The sequence below is a fragment of the Eurosta solidaginis genome, chromosome 3 (assembly GCF_040869045.1).
Source record: "Eurosta solidaginis isolate ZX-2024a chromosome 3, ASM4086904v1, whole genome shotgun sequence".
Classification (NCBI taxonomy): domain Eukaryota; kingdom Metazoa; phylum Arthropoda; class Insecta; order Diptera; family Tephritidae; genus Eurosta; species Eurosta solidaginis.
Window position 1 is genome coordinate 256500017 of NC_090321.1, and position 27896 is coordinate 256527912.

General features: G+C 37.7%; 1 protein-coding gene across 2 annotated transcripts; it reads left to right on the forward strand.

The window, feature by feature from the left end:
- Positions 1-1020: 1020 nt before the first annotated feature.
- Tsp42El (Tetraspanin 42El) lies at positions 1021-27868 on the forward strand. Of its 2 annotated transcripts, none has more exons than XM_067778163.1 (5): positions 1021-1962; positions 26684-26842; positions 26908-27063; positions 27146-27343; positions 27411-27865. In XM_067778163.1, exons 1-5 carry the CDS (start codon positions 1903-1905, stop codon positions 27480-27482), a joined length of 645 nt encoding a protein of 214 aa, XP_067634264.1. In that variant the 5' UTR covers positions 1021-1902; the 3' UTR covers positions 27483-27865. The 2 variants fall into 2 exon arrangements, with proteins under 2 accessions (XP_067634264.1, XP_067634265.1); XM_067778164.1 differs by lacking the exon at positions 1021-1962 and adding an exon at positions 24697-26503 and having other exon boundaries at positions 27411-27868.
- The last annotated feature ends 28 nt before the right edge of the window (positions 27869-27896 follow it).

The following is a 27896-nucleotide window of genomic DNA, read 5'->3' on the forward strand; positions in this document are numbered from 1 at the left end:
TATTCTTGTATGTATTATGTGTTCCAAATATGAGCCAAATCGGACCACAAATACGATTTTTGTGAATATCTGGATCCTTGCGCCACCTAGCGGCGATTTTTTCATAGGTCGCTTTCTATTCTTGTATGTATTATGTGTTCCAAATATGAGCCAAATCGAACCACAAATACGATTTTTGCGAATATCTCGATCCTTGCGCCACCTAGTGGCGATTTTTTCTTATTATTGCATTGCATTGTTATCGGGTTCTGAACTATATTCCAAGTTTCAAGCTTGTAGCTTATCGGGATGTTACTTAAATTTCAATTACAAAATTCGTGCCAGCCAGCCAACCAGCCAGCCAACCATCCAGCCTGTTAAGTCAAGCTAAATAAAACCGTTTAAAAAGCTTCGCTACGTAGTTCATGCTCTGGCGCACAACGTTTTCCTACCGAGGAAGGAAGTTAGAAACTTCCACTTAATCTCAATCGGCGTCAAGAATAACTGGGGTGACTTGTTACTCGACGGAAGATTCGTGGGCGGTTAAGCGCCAATTAATGAATGATGAAGTTGGTATTTAATGGAAATACTAATCTAATATTAGAGTTCGGCTTGATATAAAAATTTCCTTATAAAATTATTGTATGGCACAAATTAATTATAATTAAGATGCTGCGGCCAGGGCTTGACATAGAACTCACAATTTCTTATTAGGGTGTGTACGTCAATATGTATCTATATAATCATTGACAAAGTCAACAGTTGATGTGTTCACAAATTTGTTGTTATTAACAATATTTGTTATTGTTTTTGTTGTGCCTGCTGTTGGTATATGAAGCTTGCTGGTTGCTTGATATTCACTATTTCTATTTTTGTTGTTGTTATAATTGTTTACATTTAACTCTTCTCCCGCATTCAAACGAATGGAAATCGAGTGGCGTGAAGCTATTTGGTTTGGTCGTGACCGTGGCCATTGGTTGATTCGGCGGCGATTCACCAGCTCCTCGTTAAATGCTGGTGCATCGCAACGCTTTTGGTTGTGCTCAGCTAGCTGTCGCTCGTATGTTGAGCACATTTGACTTTGAGTAGCTGCAGAGTCGAGTCAATTCGCAAAACAACGTATCGCGTATCGCATCAGTTGGTCGTTTGTATTAGAAAAGAGTTGGAATTGTGCGGCGAGTCAAAACCAATTTTAGAAGCGACGTCGGTCTTTTGAGTTGTTCTTAAGCGAATTAAAAAAAAAAAATGGGTATTATTGTTGATGTTAATTGTTTATTATTTCAAAACGAATTGTGAGTTGATGCTGAAAGCGTGCGCGCTTTATTTATAAAACTAACTTTGCCGGTTATTGGATTTATTGAAATTTTTACGCGTTTTTTGATTGTTTTTCTAGAATTTATTCGTATGACCATATGCTAAAAAAAAATTTGAAGACTGTGTTTTAATGTTTAAATTATCTCTTTGTTTAAGCAAATACCTTGCTAAAAATTGTTGAATAAAAAGAATTAAAAAATTACTATTCAATCAACAAAATCAAAGCCGCATCAATCATTTTGAAGGCCAGAGCTTGGATCCGTTCCTTCAGTCTCTAAAAAATTGCGCATATTCACTACATACATACATACGTTCGCATCCAATATACCCACTTAAGTATATGTAAAATATTTTATGTACAGTGTGATTTTTAATGATTCTAAATGAGTATGTGGCGTGCTTGAGTATTTAATTTATTTGTGACTTTTGAAAAATTTAGTCGTCACAGTGGCTTGGTGATTTAAATGAAATGTGTGGCGGCGGGATTTTAATAAATTAACTGGGCATTGCTTCGTAATTTAATAGGGTGTGTGATTTGAAAGTAATATAAAATTACTTTCATTGTTATTGTTCACTCGTACAGGGAATACGGAAAGAGGCTTTACGAAAATGAGTTGCACAACGGGGACAATAAAGTACACGCTGTTTTTGCTGAATTTGCTGTGGGCGGTAAGTAATGGTTTGAAGTGGGGAGGGCAGGGCCAGATTAACAAGTAGGCAGAATAGGCAGTTGCCCCTAAATTGTAAAAAAAACAAGTAAGGAAGGTAAAGTTCGGGTGTAACCGAACATTATATACTCAGTTCAGAGCTATGGTGACAACATAAGGGAAAATAACCATATAGGAAAATGAACCGAGGTAACCGTGGGCCATAGTTCTATAGGTGGACGCCATTTAGGGATATATAGCCATAAAGGTGGATCAGGGTTGACTCTAGAATGCGTTTGTACGATATGGGTATCAAATGAAAGGTGTTAATGAGTATTTTAAAAGGGAGTAATCCTTAGTTCCATAGGTGGACGCCGTTTCGAGATATCGCCATAAAGGTGGACCAGGGGTGACCCTAGAATTTGTATGTACAATATGGGCATGAAACGAATGGTGTTAATGATTATTTTAAAAGGGAGTGGGCCTTAGTTCTATAGATGGATACCGTTTCGAAATATCGCCATAAAGGTGGACCAGGGGTGACTCTAGAATGTGTTTGTACGATATGGGTATCAAATTAAAGGTATTAATGAGGGTTTTAAAAGGGAGTGGTGGTTGTTGTATAGGTGGTCGCATTTTCGAGATATCGCCATAAAGGTGGACCAGGGGTGACCCTAGAATTTGTTTGTACAATATGGGTATCAAAAGAAAGGTGTTAATGAGTATTTTAAAAGGGAGTAATCCTTAGTTCCATAGGTGGACGCCGTTTCGAGATATTGCCATAAAGGTGGGCCAGGGGTGACTCTAGAATTCGTAGGTGCAATATGGGTATCAAACGAAAGGAGTTAATGAGTATTTTAAAAGGGAGTGGGCCTTAGTTCTATAGGTGGACGCCTTTTCGAGGTATCGCAATAAAGGTGGACCAGGGGTGACTCTAGACTTTGTTTGTACGATATGGGTATCAAATGAAAGGTGTTAGTGAGTATTTTTAAAAGGGAGTGGGCCTTCGTTCTATAGGTGTTCGCCTTTTCGAGATATCGCCATAAAGGTGGACCAGGGGTGACTTTAGAATATGTTTGTACGATATGGGTATCAAATGAAAGGTGTTAATGAGTATTTTAAAAGGGCGTGGGGCTTAGTTCTATAGGTGGACGCCTTTTCGATATATCGCCATAAAGGTGGACCAGGGGTGACTCTAGAATGAGTTTGTACGATATGGGTATCAAATTAAAGGTATTAATGAGAGTTTTAAAAGGGAGTGGTGGTAGTTGTATATATGAAGGCGTTTTCCAGATATCGTCCAAAATGTGGACCAGGGTGACCCAGAACATCATCTGTTGGATACCCCTAATTTATTTATATATGTAATACCTGCCAAGATTTTAAGGGTTTTTTATTTCGCCCTGCAGAACTTTTTCATTTTCTTCTACTTAATATGGTAGGTGTCACAACCATTTTATAAAGTTTTTTCTAAAGTTATATTTCGCGTCAATAAAACAATCCAAGTACCTTACCATGTTTCATCCCTTTTTTCGTATTTGGTATAGAATTATGGCATTTTTTTAATTTTTCGTAATTTTCGATATCGAAAAAGTGGGCGTGGTCATAGTCGGATTTCGTTCAATTTTCATACAAGATAAATTGAGTTCAAGTAAGCACGTGAACTAAGTTCATTAAAGTTATGTAGATTTTTGCTCAAGTTATCGTGTTAACGGCCATGCGGAAGGACAGACGGACGACTGTGTATAAAAACTGGGCGTGGCATCAACCAATTTCGCCCATTTTCACAGAAAACAGTTAGCGTCATAAAATCTATGCCCCTACCGAATTTCAAAAGGATTGGTTAATTTTTGTTCGACTTATGGCGTTAAAAGTATCCTAGACAAATTAAATGAAAAAGGGCGGAGCCACGCCCATTTTGAAATTTTCTTTTATTTTTGTATTTTGTTGCACCATATCATTATTGGGGTTGAATGTTGACATAATTTACTTATATACTGTAAAGATATTAAATTTTTTGTTAAAATTTTACTTTAAAAAAAAATTTTTTTTAAAAGTGGGCGTGGTCCTTCTCCGATTTTGCTAATTTTTATTAAGCGTACATATAGTAATAGGAGTAACGTTACTGCCAAATTTCATCATGATATCTTCAACGACTGCCAAATTACAGCTTGCAAAAGTTTTAAATTACCTTCTTTTAAAAGTGGGCGGTGCCACGCCCATTGTCCAAAATTTTTCTAATTTTCTATTCTGCGTCATAAGCTCAACTCATCTACCAAGTTTCGTCGCTTTATCTGTCTTTTGTAATGAATTATCGCACTTTTTCGGTTTTTCGAAATTTTCGATATCGAAAAAGTGAGCGTGGTTATAGTCCGCTATCGTTCATTTTAAATAGCGATCTGAGGTGAGTGCTCAGGAACCTACATACCAAATTTCATCAAGATACCTCAAAATTTACTCAAGTTATCGTGTTAACGGACGGACGGACGGACATGGCTCAATCAAATTTTTTTTCGATCCTGATTATTTTGATATATGGAAGTCTATATCTATCTCGATTCCTTTATATATGTACAACCAACCGTTATCCAATCAAACTTAATATACTCTGTGAGCTCTGCTCAACTGAGTATAATGAAGCATACTTAACGAAGCTATGCAGTCTATTGTCCGCTGAAGTCGGCAATAAATAGCTCAATATACCATTGGAGACATATAACTGTGATTCGTTGGAAACTTTTATCTATAAAATATTGCGTAATGATATCAAAAAATTACATAACACAACATAACATAACATAACATAACATAAAATATCATACCATAACATAACTTAACATAACAAAACATAACAAAACATTACATAGCATAACATATCATAACATAACATAACATAAGATAAAATAACGTAACGTATAATAACATAACATTACAAAAGTCCCTTTCTAGAGAGGAGTGTTCAGTTCATGGAATACGTATCCGGGCCATGCTTTTGAAAGGGTTTATAAAATTAACAACAAACCCGCCTCATGGTGAAAATATTTGGCCGGATGGTCGTATGAGTAACTTTGTTTTTTTAGCAAAGCACGTTTTGCTGCGGTTTTTAGAACAAATATACCTTGTTTATAATAGCATTTCGTTATTACATATTATTTCACTCATCTTACACATACATACATATGTACAAATTTAACGCCATTGCAGAACACCCTAGCATGTTAATATGTATATGTGTCTCTGTGCTATGTACCTTTATTGCGATGATATCTAACAACTGCCTTAAGCTTTGTGTTACGCATCAAAATATAAATTAAAAGAAAATAACTGAAATTAATAAAAAAATATTCACCTCCACGCGCAATTTCCCATCAAGACATACATCCATGTTGACATACATACATTTTATGTCAATTTACATACTCACAAAGTTAGAAATAGTATGATGCTATCTATCTATGTTTGTTTACATAATAACCCAACAAACGACCTACCACACATTATAAAAGACCTTGGTGTGTTATATCTACCCGCCCGCCTCTCTATAACTATATTAATACAAATGTACATAGATTTGTGGTCAACCCATTTGGTGTTAACTTACTTAACTAAAATGAAAATGATATCATTTGGACGGACTAACCAACTAAAGAGTCAACAATTTTCTAGATTTCCCTTCCTTAGAAAACCTCAAATCAGTCGCTTGGCAGTTGAGCGTGCTGAAGTATGACATTCGCTTTTTTTTACGATGAAGGGGCAATATACACATATACATACCCAAATGCTTAAATAGATGTAAAACATGTATAACAATTTTTATGTTTTTATATACATAAGTACGTAGTATTATGCTAAACGTCTATATTTTCTACCTATTAATTTCTTTCGTTGTATCTAACTTTTTCTGCGGTTACTATCAACATAATGTGTGTAGTCGCGAATAACGTTGTAAACAACAATTTTATTTATGTTATTAGCAGACACGGCAGACGTTGTTCTGCCCTAAATTTGGTCTATCTGCATACATAATAAGCTTTTTTCGTCTAACTCTGCCCTCTCCCCTCATCACTTTTCCCTAATCCTTTTATTCACTCCTCCCTCCGTCTTTTTCGTTTCATCTATCTCCATCTTTGTCTCATTGTTCTTCATCCCTTATTGCCAATCCCAGAGGGTGGTATGTATTTTGTTTCAGTCCCAGTCCCGGTCCCACTCCGAGTCTCAGTTCCAGTCCTAGTCCTAATCCCAGTCCCGTGCCGTCTCTAGTCTACTTCCCGGAAAAAAGGATCGTAAATACTAATATAGGCAAATTTATATACCAAATTTCAGGTATATCGTGGGTACACTCAGAGAAAAAACGAACGAAACAAGTTCAAAATTAAGAACATTCGTTGACAGAAGTCTGTTAAGTATGTTTTTTCTTAACTTGTGACCGTTGGGCTTGTTTTAAGAACAGTTTTTCCAAGCACACCGTTCGTATTTTATGACCAGTTTGGTATTGATGTGTGAAACTTCGGTGCTCATTTCAAGCACTGCTTGGGTTTGATTTAGGATTTTTCGTTCTCACGCTTCGAGAACTATTTGGGGTCGATTTATCATTTTTCGGTCTCAATTTAAGAATGGTTCGTGCTTGATCTTTGGTGGGAGGGGAAACTATTTTTTTAAATACATTTATTTTTTTTTTATTAACAATAATTTTTTTGTCATAAATAAAAAATATTTATAACAAAAAAATTGTTATTAAAATTCAAAATTTTGAGAAAAATACATAATAAGCATTTCTTCATACATTTCTCTTTTTGAGAAATTATTCTTATTTGAAGATGTAATCTGCATATATACTTAAAACATTTCATAACAAGTTTGAGAATTACCTGTGCATATGTGAACAGAACTGAACGAAAAATAAGAGTTAAAAAAAAATAGAACATAAAAAAATTGTTTTAAAAAAATGACGGTGGTCAAACTCGCGCCACACGATCGCAAGCGCAACATCGTAGCCGCTGGGCCACTACGACTGCTTTATAATTTGTGCCAAATGTTGTATTTAACATTGTAGGTGCACACGAATTGTACCGTTTTTTTTTCTTGGGCTTAATTTAAGAACATCGTTCTCATTAATAGAACATTTGTTCATATTTTAAGACCAGCCGTTTTCTTTTCAAGAAAATGGTGTCAGTTCAAGAACAACGTTGTTGTTTTAAGAACAGGTTGTTCGTTTTTCAAGAACAAAAAAGTAAGAACATGAAAAGCTTGAATTGAGTCCGGTGGTGCTGGATTTTAGAACGGCGTTTTTCTCTGAGTGTATTATTAATTAATGTCTTTTTTCGGCTTCGCTTGCATATTTATCAGTTTTGCTAGGTTGATGCGACTTAATCGAATATCACAATGAAAATTACTTTACTTAGCTCTCAGTAGCAGCTTTCATTTGATATGCATATTACACTCACATTCTAGGAGTATCCGGTTCCAGGTCTTGGCGTATATCTCGAGACCCTAGTCATCCAGGGGCATGAAAATTTCCCCCCACTAAAGCACTCATCAACAGCTTTCATTTGTTATCCATATTCTATAAACACATTCTGGGGGTACCCGGGTCCACTTTTTGGCCTATATCTCGAGATCCTGTGCGTCGATCGGAACCAAACCTATGTAATAACCACCGCGTGGGGTAGACGCAACTTGTGTGAAAGTTTGAACAAAATCGACCGACACATCTCTTCAAACACCGGCGACCAACTAACACACATTTTAGCCTTTATTTTTATATATATAGACTTATTTCGGCAGCCGCCCTGGTGTAGTGGTAGCGTGCTCTACCTACCACACCGAAGATCCTGGGTTCACGCCCCGGGCTATATCAAATATTTTAGAAACAAGTTTCTTCAATTAGAAACAAGTTTTTCTAAGCGGGGTCGCCCTCGGCAGTGATTTGATAACCACTCCGGGTGTATTATTGCCATGAAAAGGTTCTCAGTGAAAGCTCATCTTTCTTGCAGATGCCGTTCAGGGCATAAAACATGCAGGTCCCGTCCTGCCATTTTGTAGGAAATATTAAAAAGTAGCACGACGAAAATAGGAATAGTAGCTCGGCTTAAAATCTCTTCGAAGGTTCTTGCGCCTTACATTTTTTGTTTTTTTATTATTAATTTCGTATACAAACTGATCACATCTTATAGACTACTGATGTGCATTTATTTTTAGAGATATTCAGTATAAAGGTGCTATGAATGAAAATACATCAGTTAATGATTTTACATAATTGATGTACCTATATTGAAACGATTTTCCGTCATCAATTGTCAAATTTGATTTGAAGACAAACCAGTTTCGGCATGGCGCCATCATCAGTGTAATTTTTCGTTCTGACCTGCTGTTGTCGTTTGTCTTATATTTATAGTTCGTAGGTGCCTGAGCAGGTATTTTCAAATTGAATGTTTGTGTTTTTATATATATATGTATGTGTGTGTTTTGTGTTCATTCAGAAACGGGGGTGGTTTTCACGTCTCAATTTGTGTGGTGAGCTGAAGCAGGTAGATGTCAGTAATTTTAGTCGTTTGAGCTGTTTTGTGTATTTGTTGATTTAAATAAATAAATGTAAGGCGCGATAACCCCCGAAGAGATCTAAGACCGAGCTTCTTTTCCAATTTGCGTCGTGCTCCTCTTGATTTTCCCTACAAATTGGCCGGACGGGACCTACATGTTTTATGCCGACTCCGAACGGCATCTACAAGGCAGATGAGTTTTCACTGAGAGCTTTTCATGGCAGAAAGCCATGATTTGGTTGGTTTATTATTTTGTGTTTATTTGTTGATACCTGTTTTTTGTAGCGATAAGAACACTCCCCGAAAGTTTACGGAGTGTTATCGATGTTGATGGTCCTTTGCCGGATATAGATTCTGTCCATTCCGGTAACAAGCACGATTAAGGCACTAGCCCGACCATCTCGGGAAAGATTTAACATGACCAAATGAAACCTTCTCGGCCACCCCGCCGACCCCCTACATCCATCGGGTCGCCAGAGCCTCAGCTGTTAAAGAAACAGGATTCGCACCGGTAAGGTGAGGTTGAGAATTGGTTTGGAGAAGCTATAAATTGCGCTGGCAATCCCTTGAAAGGCTTGGTCTAGCCTACCCCGTGAAAAAGTTGGGTATTTAGTCGCCTCTTACGACAGGCATAACTGCCGCGGTTACATTCGAAGCTCCCTAGCCCGCTGGGGATGCCTGTTTGTCTGTCGTACCTGCGTTATTACTTTATTTTTTTGTATAATGGTTGGATTTTGTGTTTTTCTGTATCAATAACAAATCTCGGTAGTTTTTGCAACAACAAACCAATAACCCACAGATAAAAATTCGATAACTATTCGGTTTCAAATGCATATATTTTAGATAAGGAATCAATAGTTATTGGTAACAAGCCGTTCACACTTCGACGGTGTTTTAATTTTTTCCACTTGCCTTTCCTTTCCTAATCGACCAGGCCGGAAGGGCTTGTGTAGGTCTTAAAACGTTAGACTAACAAAGTTACTCCTATCATTAAAAGCAGAAGACTGTATTAAGGTTTTTTCAACCTATCAGGTATAGTAACAGTATAGATATTTATCAAACTTTGTTACGGTTAAACTTCTCAACAGCTTCTTTTAAAAAGTGGGCGTGGTCGTTAGCCGCCTCTGCTCTGGTCTACATGTAAAAGCAAAAACAATACTCCTGCAAAAGTATAACATGTTAAATACTAACCTCTTATTTTTCTGTATTTGTTGTTGAATCATATAATTTTTTTCCATGGTTATCATATAACTTCGACCATTATAAATACCAATACCTTCTTGGTTCAGATAAGCCAAAGCTGGTAAATTTCGTCAAAACATCTTAATTTCTGCTCAAGTCATTGTGTTGGTCGGCGCCCGGACATAACTCAATCAAAATCTTTTGCGATGTTGATAGTTATAAAGAAATCCAAATCAATCTCGATTCCTTATTCCATTACAAACCAAAGTCGTTCGATTAAACTATCATAATTTCTACAGTGTACATGTACACTGGGTAACCTTTTCATGTTACGTATTAAATTGCAAATAGTTTCGTGTATTTTCTAATCTTATTAGCTTAAGAGAAACGAAACTGAGGAAGGAGTTATCGTTGTTGTTATTGGTGTCACAGTGCTTCGCCCCAACCAATATGTGCGACCGATCACAAATCAATATCCTTTAACGGGAGTCCAAGGAAACTTGCTGTTTCAATAGGGGTGGACCATAATGAGAGTGGTTTTAGAGGCGTTGCATCCTGGATTAAATAAAGAAATGAAAGTTATTAGAAGATCTTGCATACATAACAATAACAAAACTACAAACACGCACAAAAGTTTACATTTGCATATCGTCGACTGGAAAAAAGAATGTCGTATGTTGCATATCACATATAACATACGACAATAATTTATCAGGGTGACGCTATCAGAAAACTGTCGCAAACCATAGTTAGTGGCGGAAAGTGGCAGCTGATATTAACACTTTGGAATCTTAGAACTTCGACTAATAATAAGATATAAGTCAGAACGTGTGGATCGGTGAGGAACCCAACTAAAACTTTAGCTTAATTTGAAATATTTGTGCAAATAAACACTAATAAAGGCACTGGTGAAATTTTAATAACAAAAAAGAACACAACAAGCTAAAGACACTAAAATTATTTCAAAATAAAGTAAATACCTTTGACTTCAATATTCCTTTCTATCTATTTCAATACAATGATATTTCGTGTATTTTTAAATAGCTTAAACTTTCACTTTATTTTTAACTTGCTCACACTGCAAAAACCAACTAATACCATAGCCTCACTTTTGAAACAATCTTAAAGAGTACACTTCGAATACAAAGAAAACAAATATACATTTTAAAGGCTGTTCTAATAAGAGATACTAACGACACATTTGGTGACAAACTTTTCACTTTGATTTTTTTATTTTTGGCCTATGGAACCGACCAATGTACGTTGGTTCCACAATACAGTTGAAAAGATGGTTGGTGTCATGTGGGAACACGTTACAAACAGGACATATCTTTTGTATGTCGGGGTTGATTCTGGGTAGGTAAGAGTTTAACCTGTTACAGTATCCAGATCGAAGTTGCGCTAGAGTGACTCGCGTTTCCCTAGGGAGTGTGCGTTCCTCTTCTTCAAGTTTTGGGTATTGTGAAAGAGTTGTCGTCAATTGGCTTTATTATTTATGACCTAAATTTAGTTTGAGTACAAAAGTAGAAGGAAAATAAGAACGTAGTTAATAATACGGTAAAATAGGCAAATATTTATAAACAAAACGCAATTTCATAGGAAGTGCTTTCTATTTTAACACGCTTATATTAACTTCACTTGTATGTTTGTTACCTTCTAGGCTAGGCGCGCAAAGAGACGCATCTAGCGGCAATTATTGAAGAAGGCAGTTGTTAAAAAACTCGCTACAAAAGGAGTTGTGCTTAACAGCGGAGACGCGAACCTCTGTGCTACGGCGTGTTGTTTAGTTTTTATACCCAGCTGTACTTCTACACAGGGTATTATAATCTTGATTGGATAACGGTTAGTTGTACAGCTATAAAGGAATAGAGATAGATATAGACTTCCATATATCAAAATCATCATATAGAAATTACCAAGCAGGAGATACAGCAGTTCTAGAAGGCGAAACGTCTAGACTTTAGAAGAAATATGCGAATGAAGCAACGGAGAGTATAAAAGCAGAGCAAGCTGAGTAATCAGTAATGAGTTTGATTTAAACACGCTGTTGTGAAGTATAATTTTACTTCTCTAAAGTAGACTAAATAACGACCATATTGCAATACTGAATATTGGAGTGACTTATTCAACAGTTTAGCGATTCGAACGAAGAAGAAGGTTGGGAATAAGCGGATAATTCCCTAAATTCGTTACATTATGTATATGTATAAGAGCGCAGCCTTGTAACACTATTAAGCACACAAAACAAACAACAACAGCATTTCAAGTGTACAGCAGAGTATGTAATGTTCGATTTCACCATAACTTAGACTTCCTTACTTGTTATAAACTACATATATTTATGTTATTTCATGTACGTATACTCGGAGTGTTTACCAAATCACTGCCGAAGGGTGACTCCACTTAGCGACACTTTTTTTCTAATTGCAAAAACTTAATTTATCATATTGCTTTGTCCGGCGCTTGAATCTAGGATCCTCGGTGCAGTAGGCGGAGCACCACCACTCTGCCTCTGCATTATACTTGGAGTCATTTTATCATGCCTCGCTATTGCTGAGCTGCAGTCTATTTGACGCAATCGCTTAGTGATCTGTCATAATATACAATGAAAAAAACTTGTTTTATCTCAATCGTCACGTCTCAGTTGCCAATATAAGAATGAATCATGATTGATTTCCAAGCATATGACGTGAATCTAAAAATCTAAATTTTTGCATTCTCATTTCGCTTTTTACTTCCTTTATAATAGGTCGGTTGAATGTTTATCCGCTTTTCATACAAATCTTGCAATTGATTTTGAAGTAACTTCTCATTGACCTACAAACGTGAAACTTTACACATAGGCTAGAACACTGTGACAATGCAACAAAATGAAAAAAATCAGTTAGGTGGCACACGGATCGAAATAATTAGATAAGAATTTGAAAATTTTCAAACCAGCTTTTAAGTAACTTCTCGATGAGCTAGAGACTTGAAATTTCAAACTTAATTCAGAGGTCGATGACAGCCGGTGGCACGATACAAAAAGATTCCCTAGGGGTCGCCCGGGATGAGATATTTAGAAAAATCGTACAAAACGGACGGAATTTTGGGATTGGTTTTTATATAAGATCTCAGTGAGCTACAAACTGTAAAATTTCACAGATAGGATAAGACGCCGAGAAAATTGAAGAAAAGAAGAAAAAATGTCGTTAGGTCGCGTACGGATCGAAATATTTAGATAAGAATTTGGAAATTTGGTGTTTTGAGACAGATTTTAAAGTAACTTATCATTGAGCTACCAACATTAAACCTCACAGACAGGTTAAGACGCTGTGACAAGGAACAAAAAAAGAAAAAAATTCCGTTAGGTGGCACACGGATCGAAAAAATTAGATAATAATATATAAATTTGAAACCGGGTTTTAAGTAACTTCTCGATGAGCTAAAAGCTAAAAATTTAGAGCTTAATGCAGAGGTCGATGACAGCCGATGACACAATACAAAAAATTTTGCTAGGGGCGCACGGACTGAGATATTTAGAAAAATCAAACGGAACGGAGGGAATTTTGGGATTGATTTTTATGTAAGTTCTCATTGAGCTACAAGCGTAAAACTTAACAGATAGATCAAGACACCGAGTAAATGTGAGAAAAGAAGAAAATAAAATTAAACAATTTTAAGCACTTCCCTTATATAAATGGACAAAAATCAGCGAAACATGTCTCCTTATATAAAGACACACTATTCTTGCTAAACTTCGATTGTTATACTCAGTCAGTTGAGCAGAGCTCACAGAGTATACTAACTTCGACTGGATAACGGTTGGTTGTAATAAGGAATCGAGATAGATATATCAAAATCATCAGCATCGAAAAAAAATTGATTGAGCCATGTCCGTCCGTCCGTCCATCTGCCCGTTAACACGATAACTTGAGTAAATTTTGAGGTATCTTGATGAAATTTGGTATGTAGGTTCATGGGCACTCATCTCAGATCGTTATTTAAATGAACGATATCGGACTATAACCACGCCCAATTTTCCCCCCACGAAAATTTCGAAAAACCGAAAAAATGCGATAATATTACCAAAGACGGATAAAGCGATGAAACTTGGTAGGTGAGTTGAAATTATGACGTAAAATAGAAAATTACTAAAATTTTGGACAATGGGCGTGGTACCACCCACTTTTAAAAGAAGATAATTTAAAAGTTTTGCAAGTTGTAATTTGGTAGTCGTTGAAGATATCATGACGAAATTTGGCAGGAACGTTACTTCTATTACTATATATATGCTTAATAAAAATTTGCAAAATCGGAGAACGACCACGCCCACTTTACAAATTTTTTTTTTTAAGTCAAATTTTAACAAAAAATTTAATATCTTTACAGTATATGAGTCAATTATGTCAACATTCAACTCCAGTAATGATATGGTGCAACAAAATACAAGAATAAAAGAAAATTTTAAAATGGGCGTGGCTCCACCCTTTTTCATTTAATTTGTCTTGGATGCTTTTAATGCCATAAGTCGAACAAAAATTTACCAATCCTTGTGAAATTTGGTAGGGGCTTACATTCTAGGACGATAACTGTTTTCTGTGACAAAGGACGAAATCGGTTGAAGCCACGCCCAGTTTTTATACACAGTAAACCGTCTGTCCTTCCGCTCGGCCCTTATTATGATACCTTGAGCAAAAATCGATATATCTTTACTAAACTTAGTTCACGTACTTATCTCAACTCAATTTGTATTTGTATAAAAAATGGCCGAAATCCGACTATGACCACGCCCACTTTTTCGATATCGAAACATGGTAATTGGATTGGTTTATTGACGCAAAATATAACTTTAGAAAAAACTTTGTAAAATGGGTGTGACACCTACCATATTAAGTAGAAGAAAATGAAAAGTTCTGCAGGGCAAAATCAAAAGCCCTTGGAATCTTGGCAGGAATACTGTTCGTGGTATTACATATATAAATAAATTAGCGGTACCCGACAGATGATGTTCTGGGTCAAACTGGTCCTCATTTTGGCCAATAACTCGAAAACGCCTTCACATATACAACTACCACCACTCCCTTTTAAAACCCTCATTAATACCTCTATTTGATACCCATATCGTACAAACACATTATAGGGTCACCCCTGGTCTACCTTTATGGCGATATCTCTAAAAGGCGTCCACTTATAGAACTAAGTCCCACTCCCTTTTAAAATACTCATTAACACCTTTCATTTGATACCCATATCGTACAAACAAATTCTAGAGTCACCCCTGGTCCACCTTTATGGCGATATCTCGAAAAGGCGTCCACCTATAGAACTAAGGCTCACTCCCTTTTAAAATACTCATTAACACCTTTCATTTGATACCCATATCGTACAAACATACTCTAGAGTCATCCCTGGTCCACCTTTATGGCGATATCCCGAAAAGGCGTCCACCTATAGAACTAAGGCCCACTCCCTTTTAAAATACTCATTAACGCCTTTCATTTGATACCCATATCATACAAACAAATTCTAGAGTCACCCCTGGTTCACCTTTATGACGATATCCCGAAAAGGTGTCCACTTATAGAACTAAGGCCCACTCCCTTTTAAAATACTCATTAACACCTTTCATTTGATACCCATATAGTACAAACAAATTCTAGAGTCATCGTACAAAAAATTATAGAGTCACCCTGGTCCACCTTTATGACGATATCTCGAAAAGGCGTCCACCTATTGAACTAAGGCCCACTCTCTTTTAAAATACTCATTAACACCTTTCATTTGATACCCATATCGTACAAACAAATTCTAGAGTCACCCCTGGTCCACCTTTATGGCGATATCTCGAAAAAGCGTCCACCTATAGAACTAAGGCCCACTCTCTTTTAAAATACTCATTAACACCTTTCATTTGATACCCATATCGTACAAAAAATTATAGAGTCACCCTGGCCCACCTTTATGACGATATCTCGAAAAAGCATCCACCTATAGAACTGAGGCCCACTCCCTTTTAAAATACTCATTAACACTTTTCATTTGATACCCATATCGTACAAACAAATTCTAGAGTCACCCCTGGTCCACCTTTATGACGATATCTTGAAAAGGCGTCCACCTATAGAACTAAGGCGCACTCCCTTTTAAAATATTCATTAACACCTTTCATTTGATACCCATATCGTACAAAAAATTATAGAGTCACCCTGGTCCACCTTTATGACGATATCTCGAAAAAGCATCCACCTATAGAACTAAGGCCTACTCCCTTTTAAAATACTCATTAACACCTTTCATTTGATACCCATATCGTACAAACAAACTCTAGAGTCACCCCTGGTCCACCTTTATGACGATATCCCGAAAAGGCGTCCACCTATAGAACTAAGGCCCACTCCCTTTTAAAATACTCATTAACACCTTTCATTTGATGCCCATATCGTACAAACAAATTCTGGAGTCACCCCTGGTCCACCTTTATGGCGATATCTCGCAAAGGCGTCTACCTATAGAACTAAGGCCCACTCTCTTTTAAAATACTCATTAACACCTTTCATTTGATACCCATATCGTACAAACAAATTCTAGAGTCACCCCTGGTCCACCTTTATGGCGATATCTCGAAAAGGCGTCCACCTATAGAACTAAGACCCACTCCCTTTTTAGATACTCATTAACACCTTTCATTTGATACCCATATCGTACAAAAAAATTCTGGAGTCACCCCTGGTCCACCTTTATGGCGATATCTCGAAAAGGCGTCTACCTATAGAACTAAGGCCGACGCGCTTTTAGAATACTCATTAACATCTTTCATTTAATACCCATATCTTACAAACAAATTATAGAGTCACCGGTCCACCTTTATGACGATATCTCGAAAAGGCGTCCACCTTTAGAACTAAGGCCCACTCCCTTTTAAAATACTCATTAACACCTTTCATTTGATACCCATATCGTACAAACAAATTCTGGAGTCACCCCTGGTCCACCTTTATGGCGATATCTCGAAAAGGCGTCTACCTATAGAACTAAGACCGACACGATTTTAAAATTCTCATTAACATCTTTCATTTAATACCCATATCTTACAAACAAATTATATAGTCACCGGTCCACCTTTATGGCGATATCTCGGAAAGGCGTCTACCTATAGAACTAAGGCCCACTCTCTTTTAAAATACTCATTAACACCTTTCATTTGATACCCATATCGTACAAACAAATTCTAGAGTCACCCCTGGTCTACCTTTATGGCGATATCTCGAAAAAGCGTCCACCTATAGAACTAAGGCCCACTCTCTTTTAAAATACTCATTAACACCTTTCATTTGATACCCATATCGTACAAAAAATTATAGAGTCACCCTGGTCCACCTTTATGACGATATCTCGAAAAAGCATCCACCTATAGAACTGAGGTCCACTCCCTTTTAAAATACTCATTAACACTTTTCATTTGATACCCATATCGTACAAACAAATTCTAGAGTCACCCCTGGTCCACCTTTATGACGATATCTTGAAAAGGCGTCCACCTATAGAACTAAGGCGCACTCCCTTTTAAAATATTCATTAACACCTTTCATTTGATACCCATATCGTACAAAAAATTATAGAGTCACCCTGGTCCACCTTTATGACGATATCTCGAAAAAGCGTCCACCTATAGAACTGAGGCCCACTCCCTTTTAAAATACTCATTAACACCTTTCATTTAATACCCATATCTTACAAACAAATTATAGAGTCACCCTGGTCCACCTTTATGACGATATCTCGAAAAGGCGTCCACCTTTAGAACTAAGGCCCACTCCCTTTTAAAATACTCATTAACACCTTTCATTTGATACCCATATCGTACAAACAAATTCTAGAGTCACCCCTGGTCCACCTTTATGACGATATCTCGAAAAGGCGTCCACCTATAGAATAAAGGCGCACTCCCTTTTAAAATACTTATTAACACCTTTCATTTGATACCCATATCGTACAAACAAATTCTGGAGTCACCCCTGGTCCACCTTTATGACGATATCTCGAAAAGGCGTCCACCTATAGAACTAAGGCGCACTCCCTTTTAAAATACTCATTAACACCTTTCATTTGATACCCATATCGTACAAAAAATTATAGAGTCACCCTGGTCCACCTTTATGACGATATCTCGAAAAAGCGTCCACCTATAGAACTGAGGCCCACTCCCTTTTAAAATACTCATTAACACCTTTCATTTAATACCCATATCTTACAAACAAATTATAGAGTCACCCTGGTCCACCTTTATGACGATATCTCGAAAAGGCGTCCACCTTTAGAACTAAGGCCCACTCCCTTTTAAAATACTCATTAACACCTTTCATTTGATACCCATATCGTACAAACAAATTCTAGAGTCACCCCTGGTCCACCTTTATGGCGATATCTCGAATAGGCGTCTACCTATAGAACTAAGGCCCACTCCCTTTTAAAATACTCATTAACACCTTTCATTTGATACCCATATCGTACAAACAAATTCTAGAGTCATCCCTGGCCCACCTTTATGGCGATATCTTGAAAAGGCGTCCACTCCCTTTTAAAATACTCATTAACACCTTTCATTTGATACCCATATCGTACAAACAAATTCTAGAGTCACCCTGGTCCACCTTTATGACGATATCTCGAAAAGGCGTCCACCTTTAGAACTAAAAAAATACTAATTAACACATTTCATTTGATACCCATATCGTACAAACAAATTCTAGAGTCACCCCTGGCCCACCTTTATGGCGATATCTTTAAAAGGCGTCCACTCCCTTTTAAAATACTCATTAACACCTTTCATTTGATACCCATATCGTACAAACAAATTCTAGAGTCACCCCTGGTCCACCTTTATGGCGATATCCCTAAATGGCGTCCACCTATAGAAATATGACACACTCCCTCTTAAAATACTATTTAATACCTTCCATTTGATACGTATGTCATACAAACACAATTCAGGGTTACCCTAGGTTCATTTTCCTACATGGTGATTTTCCTTTAGTTTGTCTCCATAGTTCTCAGCTGAGTATGTAATGTTCGGTTACACCCGAACTTGGCCTTCCTTACTTGTTAAATTTTGATATAGAAATTGCAAAAATATTTATGAGAAGTAAAAATATAAAGGTGGAGCCCAATTGATTGACTAATAATATTTCCTTTCCTACCAACTTTCCAATCCCAGTAATGTGTGCTCCACTTTTATATTTTTACTTCTCATAAATATTTTTGCAATTTCTATGTCAAAATTTAAAAATCAAAGTTTAGCAAGAATATGTCTTCATATAAGGAGACATTTTTCGCCGATTTTTGTCCATTTCTATAAAGGAAGTGCTTAAAATTTGTTTATTTTATTTTTTTGTTATTGTTTTGAGAATATTATTATAGACGAGTGAGATCATTAAAACAAAAAAATTTCAAGAAGACTGTCGATTATAAAAAAAAAATGTTTGTGTACTGATATATTATATGTATGTATATCGGCATTTATTTACATATGTATGTATGTATTCGCCCATTATTATTTATTTGTGCCTATTCAATTATTTATTTAACAGCGTCAACAAGCGATTAACACATTGTCATTGCCTTTTTACAACTTTCGAAAAAAATACATATTTGTCATACGCCCCCAATAAAGACAGGCCACCAAATTCCATATTGCCATCCGCGTTTACATTTTATTTTAGCTTCACTGCAGCGAATCACACTAACTAGTTTCGAATTAGCGCAAAACTACGGCATTTAGAGCCGGTACCAGTTTTAATGCTGTCCCCTCGCAGTGCTTTTAACAGCCACAGTTATGTGATACGGAGTGACAGACCTCTTCAATGCGATCTTAACTGGTTCAGTCTTAGGTGGTTCCAAAAAAGTCGCTGCCATTGAGTAATACAATTAAACTTATACAGCTCAGATGTAAGCTCTGTTCGGTCAAGTATGGCTGTCAACTGCCACCATTTGTATACAATTAGCGCCAATTCGCTTCCTCACTGGACTAACTGGCGCCAAGAGAATTTAAATCGTTTTCCATCTGGGACTTCCAGCGGCGTGATGCCGCGCTCTTTCTCTGCTTCGATAAGCGGGTTCCGGTAAAAATACTTTCTTAGCCAGAGCATCAGCTTTCATTCGCATAACATTGCCCTAGCCAGCGTAGCCGCTGCGTTTTAATTCAATGTACTATGGTGACGTCCGCGTAACGCTCGTACAGCTCATCATTAAATCTTCCTCGGTACTCGCCGTCGCCAATACGCAGAGGTACGAAAATCTTCCGAAGAGCTTCTCTCGAACACTCCCAGCGCCGCTGCATCTGACGTTGTCATGGTCCATGATTCTGCACCATATATGTAGCAGGACGGGACAATAAGTGACTTGTAGAATATGATTTTCGATATGGGGGGGGGGGGGGGGGGCTTTACTTTTCAATTGCCTACCTAGTCGAAAGCTGCATTTATTGGCAAGAGTGATTCTCTGTTGGATATCGGGGCTGATATTTGTGTTAACGCTGGATCCCAAATGAACGAAGTCTTTTACTATTTCGAAATTATGAGTGTCAGCAGTGGCGTAGTTGCCAAGGAGTATATATGGATTGACTCTTTGCTTGATGACAGCGGGTACTTCGTTTTGTGTCCTCGGTCACCATAAAACCCACCTTTTCCGCTTCTTTTTCCAGTTTGAAGTAAGCCGAACTTACGGCGCGGGTTTTCGGGCCGATGATATGAACGTCATCAGTGTACACCAGTAATTGCATGAAATTAAAGAAATCGTATGATAGGGGATCGCCCTGTTGGAAACCTCGCTTAGTTTCGAACGGCCCGGGGAGGTCCTTCCCCCTTCTGACAGAGCTATTGGCGTTGCTCAACATCATTTTGCAGGTCCTTTTCGTGCTGTCGAAGGGGGCTTTAAAATCGACGTAGAGGTGATATGTGTAAATTTTTTTTCGCGTGCTTTTTTTCAAGATTTGGCGCATAGTGAAAATCTGGTTGATGGCAGATATACAAGGTCTGAAGTTGCACTGATAAGGTCCAATCCATCTTTCGCACAATACGCGTTTAGAGAATTCTTCCTGGCAGGAAGGAAGGCGTGAGTGCGGTGAGTTTGAGCTGCTAGCCACGATAAATAATTCCCGCAAATTTTACCCAAAAATTCGACCACTGACGGAAAGCTTTAAGTCCGGGGAATCCGTCTACCACGACGTGGTTGATCTGATTGCGTGTATTTCGATCGGGGGACAACCATGTAGCTTTATGTATATTTGTATGCATGAACCTCATGCTGGATATGATCATGTTTCGATCACCCGCTTAGTCGATCGTTCTCAGTCCGTTAGAAGAGGTTTCATTTTAGAGGCTGAACTTTCCGACTGTCGGGCCAAAAACACCTTCTTTGCGTTGAAGTCGCTAAGAACGACTTATTTATCATGGCAGGGGTAGCGCTCGCATGTGTGTTCTAAGCCTTCATAGAAGGCGTCTTTCAAATCATCGCCTATGAATGATATAATAAAAATTTTTGCTTTTATTTGTTTAGCGGCGAGACGTTCATCCACTGTTGTGAACGTCAGTACTTGGCTACAAAGTCTCCCTACCACCATTAATCCGACACCAAAACTGCGCTTATTTGTATAGCCACTGCAGTAAATGTCAAAATTTTTAATCTTCTTTTTTCCTTGCCCGTCCATCGCATTTAAGGCTGGCGGTGATATCTGATTTTGCTTTGATACGGACATTAACCAGCCTAGCATTTGCACCAATCCTATTAAGAGAACCGACATTCCAGGTGCATACTTTCAAATCATTGTCCTTTAAACGCTTGCGGAGGCCGTCATCACTCCCAATGCCAGCGCACAAACCGTTCAGCGGTGATAGAAATGCTACGAAATGGCACGTTTATATAGCGAGCCCCTTAATCCAAGACAGACGCCCGATTGCAGCCGCAGCTTGTGGTGGAAAGACCCTGCGATGAAAATCCCCCAACTAACCCTTAAACCGAGTATGTCAGAGTGGGCTAGCCACGTTGTCGCCTTCTCACATTAATGGCTACCCAGAGGATTCTTGGCCGCAAGCGATGGAAAATAGTGATCTGCTTGAACCGCATGCAGAAGAATTGCTCTGGCCATTCCCAATTCGTGGAACTCTACACACGGCTCCCCTAGAAAAATATCACTACGATCGTTTGCAATCACGTGATCAAATCACAATTCGCGTCACTGGCACAATTAGCTGTGATATGGACGAAGGATTGTGAATTGTGCTGCCACTAAATTGTGGTAGACGTTGAAGCAAACTGCGCATATGACATCAAACAACTCACTGAGAGATCCAGCAGTAGATAGCAGCACAAATCACGGAATTATTGATTTCTATTGAGCCGCTGTTAAATGTTCTGCTGCGGCGAAGGCTGTGATTAGGCACTGGTAAGTGTGATTGTGAACTGCGATTTCGCATTATTCTGATACCACTTTTCAGTCACAATGTTGAATCGAAATCGATGCGACTGAGATGTGACAGTCACAAATCACGTGGTTTCTAAAAAACCGCGAGATCTGCGCACTCTAATTTCAAAGGGCATTTATGATCAACTGTGCCTATGACCCGCCACACTTTCAGTGAGCTATGAACAATTAGGAGCGATGGAAATGCTTCCGGTGAAGGCATGGCAACATCGTAGGAGGCCCTTTATGAGTATTTGCTGTAAAGTTGATTTCCAGATAGCTTATAGCGGTACAGAAGACCAAAGAGCGGATATACGAAAGGGCAAGGGTTGATATGGCGATAAGAGATTCACTAGACTTTATTCATTTTATGAAATAATACACCTTTAATATTTCATTCCTTTTCTAATAATTATGAAACAGATATAGTTTTGTCGTAGAGCTTCTAAAAAAGAGGTGGAAGACTTTCAAACTTGCATGGCAGAACTTCCTATGTAGGAAAAAATCTTGTGTGTCTACTACTTTATAAGTCCGAGCACTGCCGGTCACTTACATAGATTGCTCTGTTAACCGGCGTTTTTTGTGTTGTCTGTTTTTCCTACCTGACTGCTCGGCCCAGCTTAATTGCGTCAACCTAACCTCTTTCTCAGATTGCATGAATCATTGAATCGACTCTATATGGTGTAGAAAATTAATTCATGAAAGCGTGTCACTTGGCTTTGGACTGTTTCTAACGACATGAGATAAGCTTATTTCTATGCTTTTATACTCAGCTGAGCAGAACTCACAGAGTATTTTAATTTTGTTCGCATAACGGTGCTCCTTAACGGCATAAACTAATCGAGATAGATATAGACTTCTATATATCAAAATGATCTGGGCGAAAAAAGAAATTCATTTAGCCATGTCCGTCCGTCCGTCCGTCCGTAAACACGATAACTTGAGTAAATGTTGAGATATCTTAATGAAATTTGGTATGTAAGTTCCTGGGCACTTATCTCAGATTGCTATTTAAAATGAACGAAATCGGACTATAATCACGCCCACTTTTTCGATATCGAAAATTTCGAAAACAGAAAAAGTGCGATAATTCATTACCAAAGACGGATAAAGCGGTGAAACTTGGTAGGTGGGTTGACCTTATGACGCAGAATAGAAAATTAGTAATTTTTGGACAATGGGCATGGTACCGCCCACTTTTAAAAGAAGGTAATTTAAAAGTTTTGCAAGCTGTAATTTGGCAGTCGTTGAAGATATCATGATGACATTAGTCAAGAACGTTACTCCTATTATACTTTATGTGTGCAAAATAAAAATTAGCAAAATCGGATAACGAACACACCCACTTTTAAACAAAAAAATTACAAGTTAAATTTTAACAAAAAATTTAATATCTTTACAGTATATAAGTTAATTATGTCAATATTCAACTCTAGTAATGATATGGTGCAACAAAATACAAAAATAAAAGAAAATTTCAAAATGGGCGTGGCTTCGCCCTTTTTAATTTAATTTGTCTAGAAATGCGACTATGACCACGCCCAATTTTTCGATTTAGAAAATTTCGAAAATTAAAAAAATGCCATAATTCTATACCAAATACGAAAATTGGGATGAAACATGGTGATCGGATTGGTTTCTTGACGCAAAATATAACTTTATAAAAAATTTGTAAAATGGGTGTGACACCTACCATATTAAGTAGAAGAAAATGAAAAAGTTCTGCAGGGCGAAACCAAAAGCCCTTGGAATCTTGGCAGGAATACTGTTCGTGGTATTACATATATAAATAAATTAGCGCTACCCGACAGATGATGTTCTGGGTCACCCTGGTCCACATTTTGGTCGATATCTCGAAAACGCCTTCACGTATACAACTAAGGGCCACTCCCTTTTAAAACTCTCATTAATAACCTTAGTTTGATACCCATATCGTACAAACACATTCTAGAGTCACCCCTGGTCCACCTTTATGGCGATATCTCGAAAAGGCCTCCACGTATAGAACTATGGCCCACTCTCTTCTAAAATACTCTTTAATACCTTCCATTTGATACCCATGCCATACAAACACATTCCAGGGTTACCCTAGGTTCATTTTCCTACATGGTGATTTTCTCTTATTTTGTCTCCAAAGCTCTCAGCTGAGTATGTAATGTTCGGTTACACCCGTACTTAGACTTCCTTACTTGTTTTTAGTACAATTTGGTATAACTTATCGTATAAACTATTAATAGTGCAATTGATTCAAAAATTTGTCGGCAGCATTCAAGTTTAAAAGCTTAATTTTAAATCTTTGTATAAGCATGAGTGTAGAATTTATATTGAGACATGAGCCAACGCTGGTCAGCGGCGACTAAATATTTTTGCGGTGGCTTTGTTGTTCATTGGCGTGTTGTCCATGTAATTACCTTTTAATTTCTAATAAAAAGCTTTTGGCTACTTGTTTTTTAAGCGGAACTTAGAATATATAATCAATTAAGAATTTTGCTATGATGAGATTTTACGAAAATGTTTAGTCACAAACTAATTTAGCATTAATGAAATATTCAGAATGTGATATGAATCATTAATTAGAAAGGCCAAAAAATATAGCAATGAGTATAGGGTGATGATTACTTCACTCGGCTCTCACACCAGCACACTGAGAGCAATTTTCGACCTGACGATGCGACCGAGTAGTTGGGGCATATTTCTCTCTCATGACGTACTGCCGCTGCTGACACCATGGGTTTTTTATCGAGTCCGCAAAAAAACTGGTACCTTAAAAAGAAGGACGCATACAAGCGGTGCAAGGCGCAGTATATTGGAACGTTAATTTGAGGCGAAGAAGGAAGAGGGACGCCTATTTAGAAGGGAAAAACGTGAGGCGTGAGTGAGACAAAGGCTCCAGGTGCTGGCTGGTAGAAATCAAGCCAGAATATTATTGCAAAAAATCCGGCGGATTCTTGTAGGAATTTAATGGTGATCTGGTAACCGACGTACAGAGCTTGCTTAAGTTGTAGAGAGAACACTTCTCCTCATTGCTAGCTAGCGAGGGAGAAGACGAACCCGATACCCTAGCCGCAGATGATGGTAAACCCATTCCGGCACCCGACTATGATGAATTTAGAATCGCAATATACCGGCTAAAAAATCGCAAGGGGCCAGGTAATGACGAACTACTTGCCGAGCTGCTCAAACACGGAGGCGAAGAGTTGGTAAAGAGCAGGCATCAACTCCAATGGAAAATATGGTCGGATGAGCACATACCTTAAGATTGGAATTTAAGTGCGCTACCGCGGAATCAGCCTGCTTAATATCGCATATAAGGTACTGTCTAGCGGACTAATCGAAAGAATGAAGCCTATAGTCAATAGAGAAAACTTACTTTTTACAAAATCAACACTCATCATCATCGGATTGTCGACCTCAAAGCAGACTTTGACAGCGCGAAAAGACGTTGCTTGCATGCTGCTATGACTGAATTTAAGTTCACTTGTGACGTTGAGCAATACCACCAGCTCCATAAGGATTGGGAAGAACCTCTTCGGGCCATTCGAAGTCAAACGAGGCTCCCTTTAGTGCGATTTCTTTGACCTAATGCAGATCTAAACCGTGATGGCACAATCTATTATAAGATCATACAATTACTGGCCTATGCTTATGATATTGATATCATAGCCTGAAAACCCGCGTCGTGAGTTCTTCCTTCTCTGTATTAGATAAAGAGGCAAACAAAAGTGGGGTTTGTGGTAAATGAGCACACAACGAAGTACATGTTGTGATCCATGAAAGAATCGACGCATTCGCGAATCAGCATTAACAGCGAAAACAATGTCAGCTTAAAAATCAAACGGAGAATAACTCTTGCCAAACAGTGGTAATTAGGACTGAGTAGGCATTTGAAAAGTAAAATCCTCTCTTGACAAACAAAAATCACGCTCTACAAGTCGCTCATCATCCTGTCCTGATGTATGGCTACATATCATGGACGGTGTCGAGAGAAGATGAGATGGCTCTTGAAGTGTTCGAGAGAAAAGTTCTCCGATAGATTTTTATTCCTGTCCGTAATGCCGCTGGGGAGTGTTGAAGGAGGTATAATGATGAGCGGTATGAGCTTTGTGCAGAAAGAAGATAATGCAGCGAACAAAAGCACAACCACTTTGCAGACGCTTCGGCTAAGAAAGTAATTCAAATGACATCGCAGTTTAAAGACAAAGGCAGAGGAAGACCCCTCGAGTCGGTGGTGGGAGCCGTTAATGATCGCAAAACAGTGATAGCTGGCGTAATTTGTAACCAAGCGGCCAAATTCTCTTAGGCGGCTAAGCACCAAATAATTATGATGCTGATGCTTTCCTGTACGTTGGAAAAAAGTCTACACACAATACCGAAAACGAAGGAAGGCGTGTTTTCCTTATATAGTGGGTAAAATATATCAGTTATATTATATTAAATATTGTCTTCTGCCACAGTTCAAAAAGATATGAACTCATTCATAACTTCCTTGTCACCTTAAATCTCAGTTTTATGGAAATATTACGATTTACGATCACTCTCTATCAGGTATTCCTTAATCAACATTTTTCTTTAAATATTTTCAGATTCTTGGTATCTTGGTGATAATTTTCGGTGTGCTTGGCTGGGGAGCAATGCCACAGAATTATGCCATCGGCATCATAGTTCTGGGTGGCGTTATCATATTTATATCATTCTTCGGTTGCTTTGGTACTGTACGAGAATCGACGCGGTTGCTGTGGACGGTATAAGCAAGTTTTTCTAACAAAAAAAGAAATTTTTTTCTAACAAAACTTTTCACTCTCTTCAGTATGCTTTTGGTCTATTTTTGCTGCTCTTAGCAATTATTGCTTTCATTTACCTGAGCACGCCTGATGTCTTCAAGCGTTACGCGATGCAGGGAGTAGAGGAGCAATGGCGTAAAGAGCTTTTAGAGCCTGGCTCCATGGATAGAGTGCAATCGGTGGTAAGTTTGTTTTTAACGTCTACCTAACGAAGGGCCAAATTTAGCAGATATACTCTTTTGTTCTCTTGTTCTTTATGTTTAGTATGCCTGCTGTGGCCTCGATTCTGCAGAGGACTATATACGCATTGCACGCACCCCGCCCGCAAGTTGTTGCAAGGACAGCAATTGCATAAATCCTTTGAATCTTCATCTGACAGGTTGTTTGCCAAAGGTGGAAGAAGCTTTTGCTGATGAGGCTATTACAACAACGTATTATGAATATGGGCTGTTAAGCTTTGATGTGAGTGGCTTTTGCGACATTTTTAAATTTAAATAAATTAATTCTATTTCATTCTCCTTTCCTCTAGTGTATAATTCTAGTTTTGACGATGATGCTGGCGATACATTATCATAATCGTAAACGAAGATTCAGTTATTAAGGGGTTTTGCATATATTTGAAAGCTTTAAAGTTTTTTCGAATGCTGCTTTTATCATGAATAGCTTTTTTCGACTTTTAACGATTTTATTATTATTAGCATATTTTTTCCAAAAATATTATACTTAATTTATTTATCAAAAGCAATTAAGGCTAATATCTATGAAAATGCTTTGAAGTGTGTAGCTTTCATTGTTTGTATGTTGTTTGTATGTAATGTCACATGTACCTCCATACCAATCGAATAAATGTATTATTGTTATAAAAGTAGATAAGTAACATTAACAAATAGCTATATATATTTATATCTAACTACTGGTTTCTCGTGTCAAGATATACTAAATATTATAAAGAAGTTTGTGGAAATAAATTTGTTTGATACTAAAATAAAAAATAGTTCTAACTGGGAAAAGGAAG